Raw genomic sequence first — 23,145 nt, 5'->3', positions numbered from 1 at the left:
TTAGAACTATTGAGGCAGGCAGGGTCAGACAAAAAAAAAGTAAGTTTTAAATAAAAAGAGAAATAATTTCATTTTTAAATTTTTGTTTAAAGTCTGGGAAGATTTAAAGCCCTTGCTATTAAAAATCTCAGTATCTTAGTTTCACAGATGTCTTCTGTGGGATGATGGGTATATGGAACTGCAAAAAGGATTAAGACATAGCCAATGTGCATTGAAGCTGCTAAGCTGAGGAGCTCTCAGATACTCCAAGAGGTTAAAACTGCTGCTGCTGCTTCACCAAAGGCTTTACAGAACTCAAGAAGGCATTTTTTCTGGTGAAGGGGATGGTGCTGCTGCAGGAACTGAGGGCTGGAGGGCAAAGTGAGGCGTGACGGTGTTCAAAGGGGTCTTATGTTGAGGGAAGAGATGAGGATCTGACTCCATGTTTCAGAAGGCTTGATTTATTATTTTATTATATATATTATATTAAAACCATACTAAAATAATAGAAGAAAAGGTTTCATCAGAAGGCTAGCTAAGAATAGAATAGAATCAGCAAGAATGATAACAAAGCTTCTGTCTCAGACAGAGAACACGAGCCAGCTGACTGTGATTGGCCATTAATTACAAACAAACCAACATGAGACCAATCACAGATGCACCTGTTGCATTCCACAGCAGCAGATAATCATTGTTTACATTTTGTTCCTGAGGCCTGTCAGCTTCTCAGGAGGAAAAATCCTAAGGAAAGGATTGTTCATGAGAAGATGTCTGCGACAGTGAGCCATGACTTACAACTGCTCCACGTGTTCAGTAGTGCCCAAGTGATTTAGAGGTAGAGCGAGATAAAATTTGTGTGTAGTTTTACTCAGTGATAAATGTGAAATGCTTCCTCCCAATGAATCATCCAGTGCAGCTGTGGGGAGGGCACAATGGGCTGTCACACCCTACCCAAGCAGGCCTTGGGACAGTCCTGCCCCTGTCAAATTAAGCCCAAAATTTCTCATAGCAAAGCTCTGAAATTTAGAACTCGCAAGAAGTTTGTTTCTTTGGCTACTTGCAGCAAGCTTACAGGTGTTTGAAAAATATTTTTCTAATACATCAGTTTGTCTTGTGGTACAAACTCTTCGACTTCTCCAGAGACTTTGGGCTGTTCCAAAATTACCATCACCACATGTCTAGTTCAGGTAAGCATGGAAAGCTTGGATGAATATCCAAATCTCTGTGAGGAGAAGTTCTGCAAAATTGAGCTGGAAGTATTTCAAGCAGCCTTACTTTGAAATTTCTGTCACTTCTGCTTCTGCTTGTATCTGTAAATACTGCAAGAATAACCTTTCCCATAGTATCTCATCACTCCAGATCTGGCAACATTAAAAGTAACAACACTTTTCTGAACATTTAGGCTATAGGAACAGATTTCTTTCAAGCACCGGGGAAAATTTGTGATTCTTATGTGATCTTCCTAGAGAAAACACTGATTTTTTTTTTTTTTTAAATTCTGAATTTGACAGCTTTAAACTAAAAAGTTACCATGAAACAAGCATCAGGTGCAGGTGTGAAATGAGTTTAGCCTGGTCAGTCTTGAGGTGTTTGCAAAGCCATGGCTCTACTCTCTACTTACCTGCAGTAAATAAAACTTTAGAATAAAGGAAGGAGGTAGAAGGAAATTTTTTTCTCCTTATCAGTAGGACAGGTCAGGAATAACCAAGCATTCTCCTCTAGCACTTATTAGGTCATATTTAGAGTTAAGCCAATTAAATGCATGAATTATAAATTGTCACTAAATTTTATGCTGCTGTAAATTACTTAATGCCATTGGTCAAATGTCCAAACCATTCCAGTCCTGCTGTTCAGGGCCACTGGAAGCATTGGAATGCTGTGCATGGGATGATACTCACAGATTGGCTTTTAATAGTTAATTTATAGAACCAATATTCTCCATCAGAAGGATTGTAGACTGTCACAGACATCTTTTATGAAAAATTCTTTCCTTAGGATTTTTCCTCCTGAGAAGCTGACAGGCCTCAGGAACAAAATGTAAACATTGATTATCTGTTGCTGTGGAATGCAACAGGTGCATCTGTGATTGGTCTCGTGTGGTTGTTTCTAATTAATGGCAAATCACAGTCAGTTGGCTCGGACTCTGTCCAAGACAGGAACCTTTGTTATCATTCTTTCTTTTTCTATTCTGAGCCATCCTTCTGATGAAATCTTTTCTTCTATTCTTTTAGTATAGGTTTAATATAATACATATCATAAAACAATAAATCAAGCCTTCTGAAACATGGAGTCAGATCCTCATCTCTTCCCTCATCCTCGGACCCCTGTGAACACCATCACAGTACTCTAGCTTGCACAGCACAGAAAACAGAGGCAGGTGTCCTGGATCAGAAGCAATCCAGGAAGAAATGAAAGGTGCTGCCAGCAGGAAGACCTAGAAGTAGGTTTTTTTTTTTTTCTCCTCAGGCATGTTCTTTTACATATTCAACTGAATTTCTACTATGGACAACTGTTCCCAGAACATATGCAGGCCAAACTGTACACAAAGGATACTTTTAGCTTCAGGTTCCACTGGGAGCTGAGATAGTGAATTGACATGAGAATGGTGAAAATAGACTCCATTATGCTATCCCATATGATATATTGGGACAGAAGAACTTTTGAAACAACTGCTACCTTTGCTGAGACTTTTCCATGTATCACAATTAGGAAACTAAGTGGTGCAAGAGGAGCCATGACCATATGAAATCACTTGATGACTTTCTCTTACACTATGTAATGTGGTTTTGATGTTTTCAATAATATCTCAGTGACATTTCCAAGCAAGTTTTATTTAAGCAGGGAAGACCTGCAGAGAGCAGGTCATGGAGCTATACAGGATTAGAGTTGCTGGATCTGGAGTCATAAAATGTGGAAGTGAAGGGTTTGTCATTGTGTCCACACAGCTTTGGAATAGTAACTGTCCCATTCTCCTCTCTTTCTGATTCTCAGAACATTTCCAGCCAGATGGGAAAGCATTTCCAGAGGGAGCAGGTCTCTGGCCTATAGAGACCAAGCAGATTTTCCCTGTTTTCCTTTGTCATCTGTCCTGCTCTTTTTAAGGGTTTAAAAACCCTTGTATGGAAGGGTTAGAATGTACATCTATAGAAAGGAACAGACTCTGGGGTTGTCATCTTCTATGAAATTTCAGAATAACACAAAGGAGGCCTTTAATCCCCTTTTAAATCCTCATTGATAACCATTGCCAGTCCAGAAGAGGCACATAAATTTTCTCTCTTCATGTTTCTCTCCATCCAATTCTGGAGAAAAATCAAGCAAAAATTTGTAAAGATTGTCAATATTTCCATTGAATATATTTGGATAAGATATTTTTATGACACTTGCTAGAAAGTGGGACTTGATATAAGCCTTTTGTTATTACATTTTTTTGTAGTGTGCTATTACTTGTTGAAAAAATAGAAAAAGGCTGCAGTCAATCTTCACATCAATAAGCCATTCATAGTTTTAGCCCATCTGCCAATGGACAGGGAATACTGAAGCACCAATGTACAAGTCTGTAAGGTATTGTGGGGTGCAGACTGTATTTATGTGGGTCTGTGACCTGCTGTAAGTAGAGAATAACTTATCCCTAATATGTGTGGAAAACCCTCAGGAATGAAAAATGAAGTACCACGCTCCAATATTTTAATTCTTAGGAACTGAGTCATCAGAAAACCAAACTTTATGTTCTTAGACCCAAAATTAAACAAAACCATTGCTTATGTACAATGGGGCAAGTCTGTGCCCTTCCCTCTTGTTGCACAAAGTGCATTTCCTGATCCATAATGCAGTGAATGATTTGTCTCTCCTCCTATGGGGTGCTTAATGCTGCTGTTGCTCAGCTGTAATTCCATCAGCCTCAGCTCAAAATCACAATCAGACCTGTAAGACCTGCCTGGAACCACCATTTCTCTATTGCACAAGCCAGAAAGAAATTATGTTATATGAAAACATATTTTGCTCCTGCTGGATATTAGGTTGGTACATGACATTTCTGTTGTGAGAATTATGTAGTTGCTAACCAAGAGTTGTAAAATGTAGCCCTCTCTTAATATAAGAGAACAAATCAGAGAGGTTGAAATTGTCACCATGCCAAGGATCAGGTTAAAATCTCACAGATAATCTCACAAAGGTTTTTCAGCCTAAAGATTTGTTTAATGCTTTACTCTAGTATTGAGTTACTACTTAGATGGCCTGCTAAGTGATACGACAAGAGGAAATAGTTTCAAGTTTTGTCAGTGGAGGTTTATATTGGATTTTAGGGAAAATTCTTTCACTGAAAGGGTGATCAAGCATTGGAACAGGCTGCCTAGGAAAGTGGTGGAATCACAGTGCCCAGAAGTGTTCAAAAACATGGAGATGTGGTGCTTCAGGACATGGGTTAGTGATGGACCTGTCAACAGATGATGTTTGAGGCATTTTCCAAGCTCAATTATTCTCTGATTCTATGATTTGGGTCAAGCTGTGTGGAGAAATTTGCCTTTAGGCGCATCCTTCATAGAGACTGAATGATATACCTCAAAGCATAAAAATTTGTGAATAATGGTTCAGGCAGCTTATGCCACACATGGTGACAGAGAAATGCTGGACAGTGAGATATGGCTCCAAACAAAGCATAAAAGATGATTTGCTCTTCTCTTTGACCACAGCAGAGAGATGAGTGACTGTATATATAAATTGGAGTGGGCCATTTCTGCTTTTATTTGCAGAAAGTCCACAAGTACTGGACTAGAAAAGAGAAATTACAAAGTCAGCTTTTAGAGGAGCTCCATGATCCTTGCTCTGTGTGTTGTCTGTTTTGAGAAAACATCAAAATTCTAATATGGCTGTAAGAGGGTAAAAAATTAAAAGAGGGTGTGATGATTAATGCTGATGAACATGGTTTTTGTAGGGTGGATCAACTTAGAGAGGAGATTGCAGTTTTGGGTGATAAGGGAAATTGAGCTGCTGAGTTTAGGACATTTAACATTTTACAGCAGGTTGAAGCTGGCTCTAAATTCTGGTTTATTGTCTATGTGATATAAGGAGACAAAAGTGGAGTAAAGAACCAGGCAGTGGTGGTTTTGAGTCATAACCGATCTCGTGCTTTGATTAAATGTAGGAGTGATGGTTGATAAGATATTAATCCTGCTTATACGTACCTGATATTATTTTTGCAAATGAAAATGCATAGGAAGGTTATATCTGCTTTGTATTTTCAGCCCAATGGGTTTCTCTGCTTTCCAGTACTCAGATAAACTGGCTTCAGGACACTGCTGGGCACCAGCCCAGGACACTGCATCCATCCCTCAGCATCCTTTCCTGCCTGTGTCCCTGCCCTGGGCACAGGGGTGTGATGTGTCAGCGCTGAGAGCAGCACCGTGGGCATGGCTGAAATAAAATAGACACAGCAAAGTGCAGATAGGAATAATTTAAAAAACCCAACAAATTATGGAGCAATTTACTGGCTGTCCTCTCTCTTTACATGTAGATTTTTCATTTGTGCACCTTTATTTTCCATCACTGTGTGTGTTTAAGCACTTGCTGCCCTGAGCTGTGCCCCTGCAGTGTAGCCAAGGCAAAACCTAAGAGCAGCACTATGTACATGGGTGTGTTGATTTTGGTGATAAGCACTTTCACAGACACACTGACACATTCTCCTAAACAGGAGTGCTCCAACTCACCCCATGTCTGGCGTTGTCTTGTTTATTTCAGTTGTTAACTGCAACTTCTGCTTCCATTTTTGTGGTTTTGCAGGCTCACAGGTCTGCAGTGAGGGTGAACCTAGTGCTGATTTTTATCCTTCTGTGATATTGTTGCATTGCTTTGTCCATGCTCTTCAAGTACTGCGTGTTCTTGAGCAAAGTACTTAAATTAGTCAATGCAACAAGATGCTATTCAATTTTGCAGTGTTTGCACTCTGCTGTGTCGAGAACTTTCGTGCTCATTAAGCTTCTGACTTGACAGTGGTGCAAGTCATAAGGAGAAAACGTGGGAGAAATTAAAAGTTTATAAGCTTATTTAGAAATACTGAAAAATATAATAGATAACAAATATGAGTGCTATTAATTAGTTGGGTTTTTTCCCCCTTTTTTGGAGAAAAGTGCATGTTACCACTGTTTATTCACAGAAGCCTAGAATGATGTGTGTTGGAAGGGACTTTAAAGACCATTTTGTTCCAACCCTCTCCATGGGCAGGGACACCTTCCACTATCCCAGGCTGCCCCAAGCCCCATCCAACCTGGCCTTGGACACTTCCAGGGATGGGGCAGCCACAGCTGCTCTGGTACAAGACAATGCTCAGTTATCATCTGCATTCTGTCTTCCATTGTATGTAGCTGCAGGAAATGTAGCATAGCTCAAGCCAAAATTTGGAAATACTGCTGTCTTCTTGTTTCTTGAAGAATTAATTCTCTGCTTTGCAGAAAATCTACATACTGACTTTACCAGTACTGCAGCAAAACCTCAGGAAATAAAGTTTTTGGCTAATGCCAATCAGTTCACTCATTTTAGGGTCACTGTTTGGACAAAGCAGCATGTACAAAATGGATTATAATACTGATAAATTCAATATGAAGCTCATTCTAGGTCCATGAGGTGCTGTAGGAGGGCAGTACTTACAGACTGTCATTCTGAGACAGAAACCATAGTTCAGGTACAGAAGATGTAAGAATGGTAGGGATAAGAGCAATTCACTATTTCATTTTTCAAAAAGCTAAAAAGTGCATTTTTGCTTTTTTGATAGAAACTCTAAATAGCAACAGAAGGGGTTGCTTTCATTTTTCTTTGCTTTGTCATCTCCTTTCTCTTTCAAAAGAACAGAAAATAATTTTTTCCCATCAAACCAAAATAATTGACAAATTTTCACTGTTATCAAACATCATGATTCTGTGAAAGCTCTACTTTTAAACATTACAGAAAATCTTCTGGTGGATAGTTTTGGCAATTCCCAACACTTTGTGGGGAAGGAGAAGATCTGATCTTCACCATTTGCTGTGCAATTCTCTAAACCTGGGCTGGATTCTCAGAAGTGGGACGGCTTTGCTGTGTGTGGATTTGCATCAGCAATAACCTTTCTGTTTTTCACCTCTACAACCCTCATTATTTCCACACCATGTGTTTGAAAGTCAGCTGTACATTTAGAAATTGGAGTTTTAAACTCTTTAGGAACTGTCAAATGCCACTTGGATGTTTACCATCCAGCTCTCCCCTGTAGCTGGTGCCTGAGCTATGGCTTAACTCAATCTGCTGCACTACGAGGTTGCTATGCTACTTGCTGGAGCAGACTTACATCCTCCTGGAGCACTCCAAACACATGGACCCATCTGTGGGAAAAGTCTTTGCAGGAGTTGGCCCACTGAGGCTGCAAATTTTATTAAAGGATGAACCACTTTTTCCTTCAAAGAAGGCCCCTGGCCTCCTGAAATATCTCTGAAAGTGACTGGGTGTGTAGGACTGAATTGGTTTTGCTGCCACAGCCAAAAAGGGGATTTTGTTCCTTCAGCTCAGTGGTGTTTCTTGCCCCATATGTAAGTCATTCACCCACTTTCCAGAAATTAAATTTCTCCTTCCTCATACCATACCTACTGTAACCTCATTTCTCCACTCTATGAATCAGCCTTTAATTTCTGCATAATCCATCCATCCATCCATCCATCCATCCATCCATCCATCCATCCATCCATCCATCCTCACGTCAAGGATTTTTCTTGCCCCTGACTATTCCTCACCCTTTTCCAACTTGCCCCTTCTGTTCCACAGTTCCCCAAACCAGGTATTTCCAGGAGGAATTTTGAGTGTGTATCCTTGTTTCCCTTCTCTTAGGTTAGTGTCTCAAAGTTAATCCTGCCCCTTTACTCCAGGAACAGTCTAAACAACAAGGTGGAGAGGAGGGGAAATTCTGTCTTGGTTTAATGCCTTTCTCTAGCAAATCAACCATAGGAGGTTTCAAAACTGAAATTTATATCCAGATGCTAACTGTTTGCCAAAAGGCAAATTAGATAATTATATAATGGACGTGGAGTGCCACACAAGCAGTTGCATGGGGCTTGGCAGCTCTGCCTTCCAAAGGAAGTGAAACAAATTCCCCTGCAAAACTGGCCCAAACTTGGCCCTGATGCTTGTAATAACAATTTGGAAGCACCAACTCATAAATGCAGAAGATAGGATCCTTTTTATGTTTTCTGACAGTATTTTATCTGTTTCCTGATGGTCTTCCCCTCTGTTATTAAAAAAAAAAAAAAAGTTAGAACAAAAATAAGCAAACAAACAATAGAGGCAGGGCAGAGGGTGAGGATTACCAAATCCTCCCTGCAAATGCAAATGTGGTGCTGTTGCATTTGTGGAGCTCATATTCAGGGTGCCATCTACTGGCACGTAGGGCTGGTAACGCCATCAGGAGCCTGCCTGGAGCTTGGACAGCAAAGGATTCCTACCTGAAAACCCTAAGGGCAAAAATTTTGTACCTTTCTTCCACATTATGCCAGATCTCCTTCATATTCTGCGGGATCTCACTGTGTTTTACACTAAGACAAATCTGATGGTGGAAATGCTCCATTTTGGGTTTTGTTGTTGTTTTCTTTTATAGTAGTTCCTGCAATTTTAGTATCTTGGAAAGCCTCCTTGTAATACTCTGATGTAGGCAAATTAACTCAAATTTCAGGAAAATTAAGCAAGGTTCAATGAGATTAGAACCAAGAGTTTCAGAAGTCTTCACAGCTCTGCCATTTACAGTGCTCCTACTTGTGATCCAGGGCATGACTTTGTCACACTATTGAACTTTCTTATGGCACGTCGTGTACTGACAACACCAGGCAGAGACTACCTAATTAAAACTCATAATGCTCCCGAGGAGGGATATGTCAGAGCTTTATAGGTGGGAGATTTCAGAAGAAAATCTGAGCAATGTGCTCCAGCCAAACATTGGATCCGTGACAGAGCCAGCGCTGCTCTCGTCTCTCGAGTCTGATCCGCTCTCCAGCCTGGAGCCTACTGAAAATCTGTTGAGAAGCAATTTTGATTTGATACCAACATGAAATACAAAATGGTTTGACTCTCCAAGTTTAGGAGGAGAGAAAAAATAATTTCCTGCTGGGAGCTGCTGCAGTCCTTACTGCCAAAATGGCAAAGTATCCCTGTGACATGGATTTGGGTGCTGACTGCTCTGAAGGGTGGTGAGAATGTCTTGGGGAGGGAGAACACACAGTGCTGCCCACCAAAGATTCATGGAAAGAGTTCTCTCAAGTGCAATACACCAGCTCTGCAGCAGTCATAGGCAGGCATGCTCCTAAGTGACATGGAACAGCTTTAATCTAATTTCTGTAACCTGAGATTCAACTTCTGTGGGGATCCTGGAGTAACTGAGTCAATGCAGGAAACAGCCAATGGGCACTAGCTTTGTTTTTGGTTTGGATTTTTAAAATTTGATTAAAATCAGTGGTTTTTTAATTTGCTTTTTAATTTAAATTTTAATTTTAATTTTAATTTGATAAAATTCAGTGTTTCTATCATACTGAGTGAGCAATGGGCTAATATTAAAGCACTTACTCCTTTCTTTTTTCGAGAGTGTTATCATGAATGCATATAAATGCCCCTGAAGGTCCCAGCCCATACCAGGGGAGTTGAAAATACGTAATCCAGTCTCCCAAAAAATCTGGGATTCTATGAAAAGCCTTCTGCATGTGGGCCAACCACTTCTAGGTGTTCCTGCTTGATCAGGTTGGACCTACCTAAGTCTCTTTCACTTTCAGCCATTCTGACTGCATGACCTGTTGTAATCATCCTCTGCATTTAGGGCAGTTTCCTGTGAGGGATGGTTTTATCAGTGCTGAGAGGCTGAAGCTGTGGGAGCTGTGTCCCACAGGTTGTGGTCCTGCCCAGAGATGTGCAGCAGAGCTCCTCATGTCCCCTTCCCACCTTCACACTTGGATGTGTTGCTCTCTGCTCTGATGTCTTCACAATAATGGGCTTTCTTGAAATCAAGGAATTTAATCTTTCAAAGCCTTCAGAAGTTGCCAGGATGTTGCTAGAAATAGCCACGCTCTCCAACCCGTTTGGAAAACGCTGATTCTTCAACAGTTTATACTATAACTGCACTTAAATGGATTTCCATTTCCCTGGCTCCATAGTTGGGAAACCAGCTTTTTCCAGCTTGTGTAGTGTCTCTTCCTTACACATTTTCTCATGTGGTTACACAGCAATATAAAGAGCCAGTTTTTTGTGACTCTCAGTAGATTGCTGCACCCACGAGCTACATGTAGTACTACGAGGGTGAGCAAGGGGGGAGGAAAACAGAGCAAGTGTTGTACATCACTGTCTTGGTGTTTTCTACAGGAAATATAAAGAAATTTTGCCTACCAAAAATGTTTTGAATAGCTTGAAGGGAGTTAGTTGAGTTGTTCTAACACCAAAATGGGAGGTTGAACAGCAGCACTGTGATCACTCTAGGTCCACTCCCCATCCAAGGGCTTGAGAGCTCAGCCATTTCTCAATTTCAGTTTTTAAAAATGGACAGAGAAACAAAAAATCTCATCCATGCTGCTGGTAGGATTGTGAAAATTAAGGGCTATTTTATCAGCTGCAGGACACTGCAGGGTTTCAGTGTGGCCCTGAGATGCACTTGTGTCTGGCCTGTGTGGGACTGTGGAGGTAAGATATGTTAATTGGCTTCACAGCCTGTCCTTTCCCTTTGCAAGATTTAAAATGTGTCGTGTGAGCAGGGCCAAAGACAAAGTGGAGTGGCTGCCAGCTGGACGTGGCAGAGGCTTGCAGGGAGATTACACCATGGAGGAGAATGGCTTTTGAGATAAGGATAATCTTTTACATAAACTAACTCTTCCAAGGCAGTTTGGATGGGAGGGTGATAAGGACAATAATAAAACTGCAGGCTGACACAGCTGATAGTTATCCTGGTGTTCAAAGATGATCAAGATCTTGCCAGCAAGACTACTCAGCTTCTTCTCCTGACTGCAGTGACACAGACCTGGCATTGATACGTTTTTGTATGAGGAGTCCCTAGATTAATGCTCTTATTTCACATTCTTCAGGTCAACCCAGCAACCATGGAAAGGTCTTCAACTTCTGATACAGGCTCTGAAAAGCCTAATCCTTCCCACCATAGCACAGGGGCTGTTCAAATGAGGATCAAAAATTCCAACACTCACCACGACAGGCTGAGCCAAAGCAAATCTATGATTCTCTCTGAGAATGTGAAAGTCGCCGAGCCCGTAAGTAAAACACTCCTAATATTTTCTGAGGCTTCCAATTTTTTAAAAAATCTACAGATTTATTTTATGCTTGTTAAGACACTGGTTCCATTATCATCCTTTGCAAGGAGGGATTTAAAGTCACTAATACATTTTTAGGAGCATCTCTAGGCATTGGAATAACAATTTTCCTTCATGAAATACAGAATTGGGCTTTGGTGGCCATGATCATAACATCTACTCAGCATTTCAACTCTCAGTTGTAACAGCACTTAAGTAAGGCTTAAGTAAGTAGAAAATAGCACTTCCAGTTTCAGACACATATCACAGTTTCTCAAAAGGCAAACTTCAAAGGCAGACAGAAAAAAACAAATGGAAATTTCAAACTCTGCAAATAACTTTGTAACAAAAAAAAGTCTTACTCTAAGACTGAATGAATTATACAAAAATCAGACACTGAACGTATGCTGTTATTTCAGTAGTAAACAGAGTCAAAGGAGTTGAGTTTTTTTTTTATCCATTAGCATTTTCTTTTTAAATTGAATAGTTAGTGATGAACTCTATTGCCAGTTGCATCCCTGCCCCTGTACTCCTTGTGAGCTACTAAACAAACTGATTGGTATGAGTCTCCCCTGGTTAATTTTCTTCCATAATGGTGGCAACTTGCAGCTGAGGCCATATGATGTTACAAAATTATTTATGCAATGTTAGCCACTTTTTTGGACTCCAGATCCATTTTGTTCTCAGAGAATGCAAATGAGGGGGAAAACTCTGTTAGCTGGGGACAGAGTCCCAGATCTCAGCCACTTCTCACAACCATGCCAACCATAATCTTTTTGCTGTTGATGTAATGGATTCCTATAAAATATTCAGCTTTTTGACAAAGTTATTAAATGGAGGAAAGCTACAAGACCTTCAGTATTTCCTTTTTACTCAAAATTAAACCTCAGAATTTAGACTTATTTAGAAATATGTTATTCTAGTGATAAATTTCTCTGGTGTAACTTAACTCATTTCTCCTTACATTTCTACAGTGAAAAATCTGTTTAGATCTTAGCAGCTGATAAGATACTAATTTACCATTTATTTAAATTATATTCTTTGCCTCAGACACACTGCATATGTTTCCTCCTTTTATCTGACTTGCAGTGCTCCTCCACCAAAAACTTGGAGCACTGCTTATAATAATTCACTGGGAATACTGTAATGTAATACCAGCAAGAACAGTACCTTTGAAAAAGTTTAAAAGTTAAGTATATTTAATGGTGCCTAACATTTTATTGGCTGTGTTTAACAAAAGGCACTAGGCTGCAGTTGTTTTTGACAAGCATGAAAACATCACAGCATGAGACTGCAAAAGGAATTATGTAGAGAAATTACAAGTGATCCATCTCTCAATGAATTATCCACCTCAATAGCCTGCAGAACTCAGCTACCAATTAACACCTACTTTATTACATGTTGGGATGTACTTAATAACTTTCATGTGTTTATGCACTATTACCTTGACTGATGCCTCTTGTACAATTAGGCATAATTGGCATATCAATATGCAAAAGTTAAAAGGATTAACCCTCTTAAAACTAATGAGCATTTCTGTATCCAGCTGCTAAATGAGACAAAATTAGCATTTTTCACTTTTGGGCAGGATTTTATCATGCAGTTTCTCATTGTTGATATTACCTTGTTACATAACTTTAGTTTGGGGGATAGTATGCTGGACTGTTACAGAGCAAGGGCTCTAAAAAGTTAAATTAGACATAAATATTCACTGCTGTATCCCAACAACCACACCAGGTGCAATATATGTTCATTGGCTGGGAGCTGGAAAGTTGCTTTGTGTTGCATTTGTTTAGCAGCTAATTACATAAAAGCGGAATTTTACCGAGTATATGTCATTTTACCAAGCAAACTTGGCTCCGACATAATAGATTGAAAGCTTGCCATGCTACTAATTTCCTTTCTGTTTCAATTCTTTTCATCTCTTTTTGCCATGCAGAATTTTCTGACTAGATATTGACAGGCTGAAAGTGTTTGGGCGTATTTACTTAAATAAGCCTCTTAAAGTTGTTTGCTAACGCCCAAAGTAAAAGCAAAAATTCCCAAGGATCCAAATGCTTTCAACTGTGGGCTTGAAATGCAGCGAGTTAAAGGAGCAGTGAAATACAATTGTGTGTATCAGCCGTGTGCTGACATATCTGGGCATGTGACTTGGGAAGGATTTGGGGGAAAGTAATGCAGGGCAATATCTCTTATCCTTCCAAGTGTCTTGAAAAAGCTCTGTCCAGCTGACACAGGCATATATACATATATATATAAATTTAATAATATTTTTTAAAAAAATCAAGGAGCTCTTCCCGTTGCACTTTTCTGCACAGTCTTCACTTCTGCATTTAGAGGCACACAAATCCCTGCTAAAAGACACATATTACCAGAATATTAATCAAAGCTAATTATTTTGTGCTTGAAGAAAAAAAGGATTTATCCTCATCTTTCTGCTTGGAAATTTTCTGTTTTCACGGTCTGCCTCTGTTTAGATGATGGATATAATCCATGAGGCATCCATTGATTATGTTTATTTTCTATTTTACATTGACTGAGTATTTTTTGTCATATGATTGCAGAGATTTTTCTTTTGGAAAACTGGAAGCAGCAGAATAAAGGATTCTATACCACCCTTTTGCTGTCCATGCTTGGTGTGTGCAATACACTCTGTTCTATTAATAAATGGGTCAAATCCTTTTTACTCAACTTATGCAAAACCTACTGACTTTAGTGGATTAAGGCAATCAGACTCTGGCACATTTTGAACAATCAATAGAAATATAGATTTCTAAAAGTTATTTGGAAAGAGGAAATGCCCACTCTGGACAATAAAAGGCGCAAGCCAGGCACAAAGGTAGAGAGATGAGTGGTGATTTATAGAGGAGAAAAATGCCTGATTTTCTCTGGGGGATTTGCTGTAGTCTGAAGCATGTGCTGTGGTGCTTCTGAACACACCTGGGGCTACACTTTTGAAGGTGAACAGATTATTTTCTGCAGGGTGACAGGGAAGGATGTGCATCATACATCAGCAGGGCCATATGCACGTGTGCATTTTATAGCGGTGCAGATGCAAATGGGGGAGGCAGGAGTGAAACAAGCAAGATATTATTGGGGGTCTATGTTATTTATTTCAATGGAAATGCCTGAGCTTTGTGCAAAGGTTGAAATTGATATTAATGTAGAGTCTAAAGAGCACAAATCACGAAGCTGGACACAGGCTGTGGCAAGTGAGGGCTCTGTCTGGGCTTAATGGTATTGTCTGAACTAGCAATGTAAATGAATATTTGCTATTTTCATCTGTTAAACCCCAGGGAAGTGCATTTTGCTTCATTCAGAACAACTTCAAACAATGAAATGTCTTTTTTATTGGTGCCTATATTAAGAATTAGAACCTATTTAGACATTCCAAAATGTTAATGTATTAGAGCTTTCTCTGATTAGGTTAAACAAACTGGTAGGTTTATTTATCTCCCTAATACATTATCAGAGAAATGGGAAGCAATCTTCTTTTGTTTCTTACTCCTGTGATCATAGAACACTTGCCAAAGTTATGGCTAGCCAAAAAGACAGAAATAAATTTGCTAAAAATATAAACCTTCTGTTTAGCAGAGTTTTTGAGCCATATTTTGAAATTGCAGGGCTTATACATGTTTACTTCAAATCAAGCTTATAGTCAAGTTTGAGGCTTTGTTTGTATAGATTGTCCTGAAGTAGATCCTGATATTTAATTAAAATGACACTAAATCACATTGAATTGATAAGACTTGGCATCTCAAACAAAGGTAATTGCCCGTATTGGTTTTGTACAAAAATAGAGCTGCTTGGAAAATGTGCAGCCAACACAGACTGTCAACTCCATTTATAGATCAATATGTGAAAACCATTGATCAGGCAGGCATGTGTAACAGTAACACTTTGCATTTATTTGTTGTTTTTATACCACGTTAAGGCTTACAGGATTATCGGCTTCCAAAATATTTTGACTTCCTCCTAAATATGTTATCTGTTTAATGTTAATTGCAAGGCAGTCTCCAGCCCTCTTTTAGAGTATTTTCAGTTTCATTGCTATGGGTAGTTTTAGCTCAAAAAGGGATTATTTCAATCTCTGCGAGATCATCAGAGCTTCTTTTATAGTGTAGTTTATTTAGGGAAAGTTTTTGAGGATAGCTCTTTTTTTTTCTTCCCCCAGTTTACTTTTTTTCTTGAAGGAAATAGCAAATCTTGACAAAATGTTTCTAAAAGCAGAAAACCTTCTCCTGATGTAGTTTTGAAAAATATTCTCTTTACTGTGATCTAATAGTGACTGCCCAGGCTTTATTCTCTGCAAATTTTGTCATCGCGCACTGGTCTGTTACAGATGCAGCCACGTTTGTCTCTATAAAAGAAAAATGCTGTGTTCCCTTCAAGGTGTACACAAATCATGTAATACCACTGGGAAAGATACAGAAAAATATATGAGCTTCCCATGACCAGGGTGGGAATTGTTAATAAAAGCAAGCCTATACCTTATTTGCTCCAAGTATTTCAGGGTAGGTGTGAAAGCTGTGTGTCCACAAACACAGTCCAGTTTCACTTCCTGAGCATGAATATTGCTAAAAGAAAGCAAGTCTGTTTAGTAACGTTAGTCATTCTCCTTTCCAGGGCAGGAAAACGAGAAATGAAGTGTGTCATATGTCCCCTTACTGTGCTCAGACTGGTTTTGTGCTTTGGAAACGCAGATCTGCTCTCTGCTGAGCGTGGTGCTCACGGGCTGCCTCCTTCAGCCCTTGGCTCCAGTTTTTCACCCGTTTCAGAGCCTGTGTCCCTTGTTCCCTACCTGAGGAGCTGCTCTGGCTCTGGGCAGAGGCCCTCAGCCTCCACAATGTGCCCCTCTTGCTCATGTATGTTCCTCATACCATAAAGTCCTCTCACTTAAAAGCTGAAAGTAGAATATTAATGCATGAGCCTATTTTAGGGCTCAGTTTACCTTCAATAAGTGATTTTTCTCAGGTTTGCCTCCTTACAGGACCAATATTTTGTGTGCAGGTGTGTTTCCAGGTTCAAAACAAACCTCCTGCTTTTGTGAATAATATTTTTTTTTCATTTATATTTTCTTAAATATGCCCTGTGAGAAGTTGTTCTTTATTGTATATTTACATCATAGCGCTTCAGCTGAAATAATCCTGGCTAAGAAGGAAGAAGTTAATTTTATTGTTCAACTCCCCATTTATTTCTCCTCCCCACAGTTTCACTGTACAATTTCAGCTGCGTAGCTTGACAGGCAGCATCATAATGAGATCATAGAGAAAGGAAATAACCAGCACCTATTTCTTCTTGAAAGCAAGGATAAATTCATTTCAGCTCTATTAAGGGAGTGGTGAATGTAACTGGTTTGGCTTCCTTGTTAAGCCAAACCGAAGTTCAGACAAGATATTATAGGGGTCAGAATTGCTGATTTTGACTTTTACTCAGTGTGACAGAAGGGTAGAAAAAAGGTTCAAAAACGTCCATTTTTTTCCCTTTTTTTTTTTTTTTTGCAATCTTACGTTATCTCACGCTGTGAAAATCTTTACTCTATTTACCAAGCACAAATTAGTCTTGCCAAAGGTTCTGAAAGTTTGCTACTTCAGCTTAGATCCTAAAACTTCAAAGAGAGCTGCAACTCCACAAATTAGTGTATGTGCTCTGCCATGGCTATTTTCACTTGAACTTAGCTAAATTCGTTTATAATTTAGTGCTGATTGAACGCTGCCATAAACGTACACAAGACACATTTTTTAAAGTTAGTCCTCTGATTACTAATTTGAATAAAAAACTCTAACCTTGTTAGCATCTGGACTTATTTTCATAATAACAACCCCTTCAGAACCTACAAAGTAATGAATAATTGACAACAAATGAAATGTTTTGATAGTTGTCGGCACAAAGCATGTTTAATGTTTTGTGTTGCTTCCTAGCTAATTATGTAGATGACACATTTGTCAGACCTTGACTGCCATTAGAAACGTGTTTCCAGAGGGGAGAAAAACAGGCTATTCATAGAGTAATTAACTAGAATGCTCAATGACCTGTGAGAGATTCAAATGGCTGCCAGTTCAGACATTGTTTTGTTACAGAAGCAGAGGGGTAATTAAAATTCCAAATTACAGTGCTATGATGAAGCATTTGTTTGTTGACAGTATACTCTTACTCTAGTTTGTTAATTCTTTTTTAAATTGCTTCTAATCCATTTTATAGCTTTAGGAGCTCCGTCTTTGAATTTACTGACAACTAATATTATGGCAAATTGCTCCTCGGCGGGCTTGGCGGTTCCATGGGAGCACAAGGTGGGTGGGATGGAGTGGCTGCTCTCCCCCCACGCCGCCGCACCATGTGCCGCCACCGAGACGCGGCTAACGCGCCGCATCTTGTGAAATGATATGTTCATAATTCTGCGTTAGGGGAAGATGTCTGCTCAGGGCAGGAAATGGTTCACATCGAGCAATAATAATCAGACAAATTGAGGGGAGGTGTCCTAGAACGTTAGGGGGAAGAGCTGTGATGGGGCTGGGGTGACCGTGGGTTAGGTGAAGCACTTTGGGAAGGCGAGGTCCGCTCGGTGACGGAGATTTGGAGGACAATCGTCTGCTCAAAGGAATCAAGCACAAAACACGAGGAATGGGGTGTTTCATAAGAGTCCACTGTATCTTTGCCAGCGCCCTTTGCAGGCAGTAATGGACCTGACAGGGTGAGCTGTCTCTTCTCCTCCAAATGGGGACTCTTTGCAAGTCCAAAGTGTTAAAGTTCTCTAAACAATGAATTAAACGCAAGCCCGAGTGAAATATTTATTTACTTTGCCAAAAGTGAGACTCTGGTTTTGTTAAGGAGATGTGACAGAAGTAACATGGTGTTTGATGCAGGAGAGCTGACAGCGGCATGGAGTGAGCGCTGATTATCCCGAAGACACTGTCAGCCGGGATTGATTTCCACTTTCTCCGTTTATGTAACGGTTCCTGTAATACAGCTGACCCCAAATCACGTTACCTTGTCATTTCTCTGCATGGATCAAGAAGAGATGAGCTGAAAATAGCTAGGCACTGACCTTGAACTTGGCGGAGAAGTGAGAAGTGACAGCGGGGGATGCTCGGCGGGGGATGCTCTGCGGCCGCGGCAGCACCAGGGGGCAGAGCAGCACCAGGGATTGCAGCTGGAGCAGCTGATGCCACGGACCCACAGCCCCGTGCCAAACGCCCCTTTCCTTCCCCTTCTCCTTTTTATATATATTTTTTTTCCTTTAAAAATTGGGGAGATGCTAGCTAGAGGAGCAGCTGGCTCTAAAACATTGGAGTTCCCATCATCTGCTGCTTGAAAATGGAATTATTTGAAAGGATGTTCAATATTAAAATACCCTCCTAGCTGAATGCTCTGTTAAGAAGTTTTGCATCCTCTTTATGAATACCCCTCCACCCCCGTTGTTTTCCTAACATCTAGTGAGCAAATCCCACATTTTCTTTATCATTAATAGAGTTTTCTACAATTTGGGTGGTTTATGAGGAGATCAATGCATTCCTCAAAGTCTACAAATCCCTTTGAGTTTCATAGAAAGCTTGGTGTAGATACATATAAAAATATTTTTAAGCTGATAGGACATCTAAAAAAGGGTAAAAAAATTACAGAGTTTTCTTTCTTTTCAGATGAGACACTTCTCTCTGTTGTATGTCTTGAGGGGTGAAAAAATGAAAACTTGGTTATGAAAATATTATTTAATTTACCATCTAAAACACATGCTTGACTTCTTTTGTTTCATATTTTCTTTTAATCTCTTAACAGCCCTTTTAGTATCTGATGCTGGCAGGAGCTGTGGAGACATGAGGGGGCAGCGCTGGTTCTTCTCAAGGATCTGGGGCTTTGGGGTGTCACTGCTCAGGGCAGGACCTTGTGAGACCTTGGGGCAGCACCAGGAGCCCTGAACTCACCCTTTAAGATGTTTGGCCACTCTCTCACTCCCACTCTCATTTGTTAACACTGAGACACTGGTAGGAAAGTAGACAGGAACACTCAAAAAATGTCTTCTAAGGTAGTGTTGGTAGTTGTTTGGAGAACACAGGAAAGACAAGGTGTAAATGGGAGTTTGTGGATTAGTAATTATGGATTGATTGTCATCTATAGAAGAGTAGGGTAAATTCATGCTAATACCAGTTTTAGTCCACATCATATGAAATGTGATGTCCTGTTGAAGAGCAGAGTGCAGGCACAGACTGAGGCTCTCATTTCTCACTGATAACTGGGGCTGTGGAACCAACAGGAACTTAGAAGGAAAAAGGAGAAAGAGACACCCTCCTTCATTCTTTCTATCAGAAATGTGTGAAAATGGTGAAATGAGGTGAACTCAGAACTCTGAATTTTCCTCTCCTTCACCTTATCTTGTTCAAACTCAAAGAACCATCATGGAGTTGAATCAGGAGTTTGTAGCTCAAAATTTGCTTTCTCCAAAACTCTGCAGAGTGTGGCCTTTGAGCTGTCCTGGTAAGGCAATGCAGCAGACTAAGAAAACTTGGACATGAGGCTTGAACCAAACCTCCAAATAATATTATTTTCTCTACCTTGAAATCTGATTCAAATTACAGTGATCCCAGGGCTTTTGTGTCACCATAATTTCAGAGCCCACACCATATATCCTTCTGATTTTTACCAGTAGGAAAAAATTATTTCATAAAATCTCTGCTGATTCTGCTCCTCAGGCTTCTAACATTTTGACTGTTTTATCTTGTAAGAAGTGGCATCCAAATACACAGACACATTAATGACACTGAAGTTGCCATCATGATGCTAAACAGACCAACACACTAAAAAGTTGAATCTTTTTGATTCAGGAGTGAGACAGCAACATGCCATGATGTTAGCAAGATAATTTTATACACATAATATTTCACTTTGCTTCCAAGATAGCCTTCAGTTGTATTTATTCATTGCAACCAAGTGGAGAAGGAGCTGGACTGGAATTTGTCATGTTTCCCTGGTCCCAGCCTGGATGTTTGCCTGCCAAAGGGATTTTTTAGTACTTTTTTCTGTTTCTTTACCTGTAAAGTGGGACTGTGGAGAATTTATATATCTTTCCCACACATTAAAGAGGCTCTCTCAAAGCTGGTTCAACCGTAATGTTTCAATCATGCTCTTTATGTAGATAATTCCATTCTCATCATATTAACTCTATTAATTAAAACAGAATTATTCCACAATTATGCTAGTGTAACTGAGAGGAGAACTTGGCCCCAGGTCCTGTACATTTTCCTTATCTATATTCTCTGTGCTTAACTGTTTCACTCTTTTTCATCCAAAAAAGCCTTATTTTGGCTTCATCATTAATCAGTTCTCTTCCCTTGATTCTATACCCCTGTGCTTTCAGCGGCGTTAGGTTTCTCTGAGGGCCTTTGTGTTCTGTGCTGTACATTTCGAAAAGTATGCTTAAAAAGTGTTGTTTAAAGGAGTCTCTCTGGAAATCTGTGTCAGTGCACACCGTGACAGGGAACATAAGCTGTGGAATTATATTCCTTTTACGCTATCTTTATTAAATACTGTGTTACAGCTGAATTGTGGCATCTAACACATTTCCTTTCAAAAATGCCGTCAGATTTGAAATATGTAGGTACTGAAACTGAGATTATATCAAACTTCCCATAGCTAGTCTTGGGCACCTGACCTGCATAGCTTCCCACAGGGGAAAAGTAAGCTCCATTTCTTTAAATTTCCAATGAGAAGGGACATGTGTCTCCTTGCATTGAGCTACATGATATCACATCTTGTGGCACCGAGTGACCCAATGCAACATGACAGGAGAGGTAAAGAACCAGGGCTGGTTTTTTGTTTTGGTTTTTTTTTTTTTTTTGTCTGTTTTATTACTGCAGTGAAACATTTGCAGTACCAATGAGATGAAATGGGGATCAAATTACTTTGTGCATGCCCTAAATACATGTGCTATTGCACTGTGTATGCACAAGCTTAATAAATGTTGTTTAATGCAATGAGAAGGGGTTTTAAAACAGACAAGAGTGTCCTTGTTAGGCAATGTGCCTATTCTTAGACAAATAGTTGACAGCAGAATTCTCCTGCCCTAAATCACATGCAATTTCCTTTGAAGTCAACCTTTATTTTTATTTTTTTTCTTCAGCATCTGATCCTGTCATGTTAACATGGCAATATTTTATTTTCTGTTTGATTTCCTGTTTGGTGTGATTCATAGCCGTAATGGAAATAGGTGTTTATCACCCATGATTTTCTAGTTGAGGGTGTGCCTGCACAGACACACAGCTGGATTGGAACCTCCCCCTTCAAAGGGCCCAGAACCCAACACCTTGAGAGGAAGAAGGAGCTTCATTTCTCAATAAACAGCCTATTAAATAAATATTTTTATTTTTTTTTACTTGCATATCATAGACCAATGCAACTTTGTTATGTTTGTTACTTTAGGACTGAATATGCCTAAACTTTAGAAGCAGTTGCACCTTTCTTTTTGTGATTATTGACTCTCTGAGCTGCCACACACTCTGCCAGTTGCAGTAGAAAGTGGCATTGAAGACTACAGCCAAAACCCAAGTAGAGTAAAAAATGTGCTTTCCTTTCTAATCTCTGAATCTTACCTCAGTTTTGGAATCAGATTTGAAAGACTGCGAAATCCCCATCCTATTTTCCCTTACTTCCCTCCCCTGCCGCAGAGCTCTGTAAGAAAGATTGTTCTCCTGGATATTTCATCCATGGCCAGGACTGGAAGTGCTGCAGCTGTGATGAGAGAATCTGTTCTCATGACATCTCTAGCCCCAAGGCAGGTAGAAAACCCAGACAAGCATCCAAACTTTTGTTTATTTATTTGGACCAAACCTGGATTTTGGACCAACTGAGCTTCCCATCAGTGATTCTGTCATCCTTAAGAGCTCATTCTTCTTGATTGTGGTCCTGAAGTCAGACTCTTACTTTATAACCTCATTACACAAAACCCCCCAATGTTTAAAAATTAAAATGCCAGGTGCCAACTCTTTCCAGTAGTTGGCTACTTTAACTTTGAGCTTTCCATTTTTTATCAGCAAATGATAAACTGAAAATTCAGTGTTCCCAGTTTAGATCTTTCTCAAAATTAAAGTGTAAATCTAAAGTAGCCACCTGTAAGCACTAAAACCTGAAGACATTTGGACACAAGTTTAACAAATTGTTTATAAGGAACTGCCAATTGGTTGCATCAGGTTTTAGGAATAACTTTGCAGGGAAGATCCAAAATTGTGGTTTAACATTCTCAGGCCTGATTTTCTTTTCTTATTTTTTCCCCTTTGGATGTGGGGAGAGTTTTGTATTTAGTTTTTTAAATTTTATTTTAATCAGTAAATTGGAGAGCTGGGAAAAGAAATAACATGGTTGTAGATAAACTGCTGCAGAAAAATGCAGCAGTTGACACCACCATGCAAATCTCAAAATCTGGAAAAAGTTGAGGTAACTGGGCCCATTGTGAAAAGTATGGAGCAAGTAGGGAGCAGAAGGATTTGGAAGCAGGTGGGTGGGAATAAATGGGGTGGGAAATGTAAATTTGCTGGGTGGAGCTGTGAATTGTGGTTGGAGGAAGGGTTGTGCTCCTGGTTTTTAGTGCTGGTGCTTTGTTGAGAGCCAGGGAAAAAGTTCCTCATCAGTTTTGGGGTTCAGCTGACTGCACATCCAGGTAGGTTTGTTTTTCTGTGTATGATGGTTTGCATAAAACCTTTAGTTGCACTGAATTTGGCTGAAATTCCAGTTTTGTGGTATAAACAAGAGAGACATTCTAGTGCACTCTGAGCACATGAACCACTAGTTCCTTAAAAATGTCCATCCTTTTCCCAGACTCTGTTTTGGTTTATTTATTTCACTTTCTTCATGTAAATTCTTTCATGTTTTTATGGCAGATGAGCCTGATTACATGAAA

At 39.7% G+C, this 23,145-nt stretch overlaps 1 protein-coding gene across 2 annotated transcripts in view; it reads left to right on the top strand.

Moving 5' to 3' along the window:
- Positions 1-23,145, top strand: part of ARHGAP15 (Rho GTPase activating protein 15) — a 322,242-nt gene that overhangs the window by 6,625 nt on the left and 292,472 nt on the right. Inside the window, exon 2 of one of the 2 annotated variants that reach the window (XM_064717976.1) lies at positions 11,043-11,222. The exons of the other annotated variant lie outside the window; for it this stretch is intronic. Within the exon in view, the coding sequence (XP_064574046.1) occupies positions 11,043-11,222 (180 nt within the window). The remainder of the gene's footprint in view (positions 1-11,042; positions 11,223-23,145) is intronic. 2 annotated transcript variants of the gene reach the window in all.

The sequence above is a fragment of the Zonotrichia leucophrys genome, chromosome 7 (assembly GCF_028769735.1).
Source record: "Zonotrichia leucophrys gambelii isolate GWCS_2022_RI chromosome 7, RI_Zleu_2.0, whole genome shotgun sequence".
Lineage (NCBI taxonomy): Eukaryota > Metazoa > Chordata > Aves > Passeriformes > Passerellidae > Zonotrichia > Zonotrichia leucophrys.
Note: the sequence above shows the minus strand (reverse complement) of the source record. Positions and strands in the feature narration are given on the sequence as shown.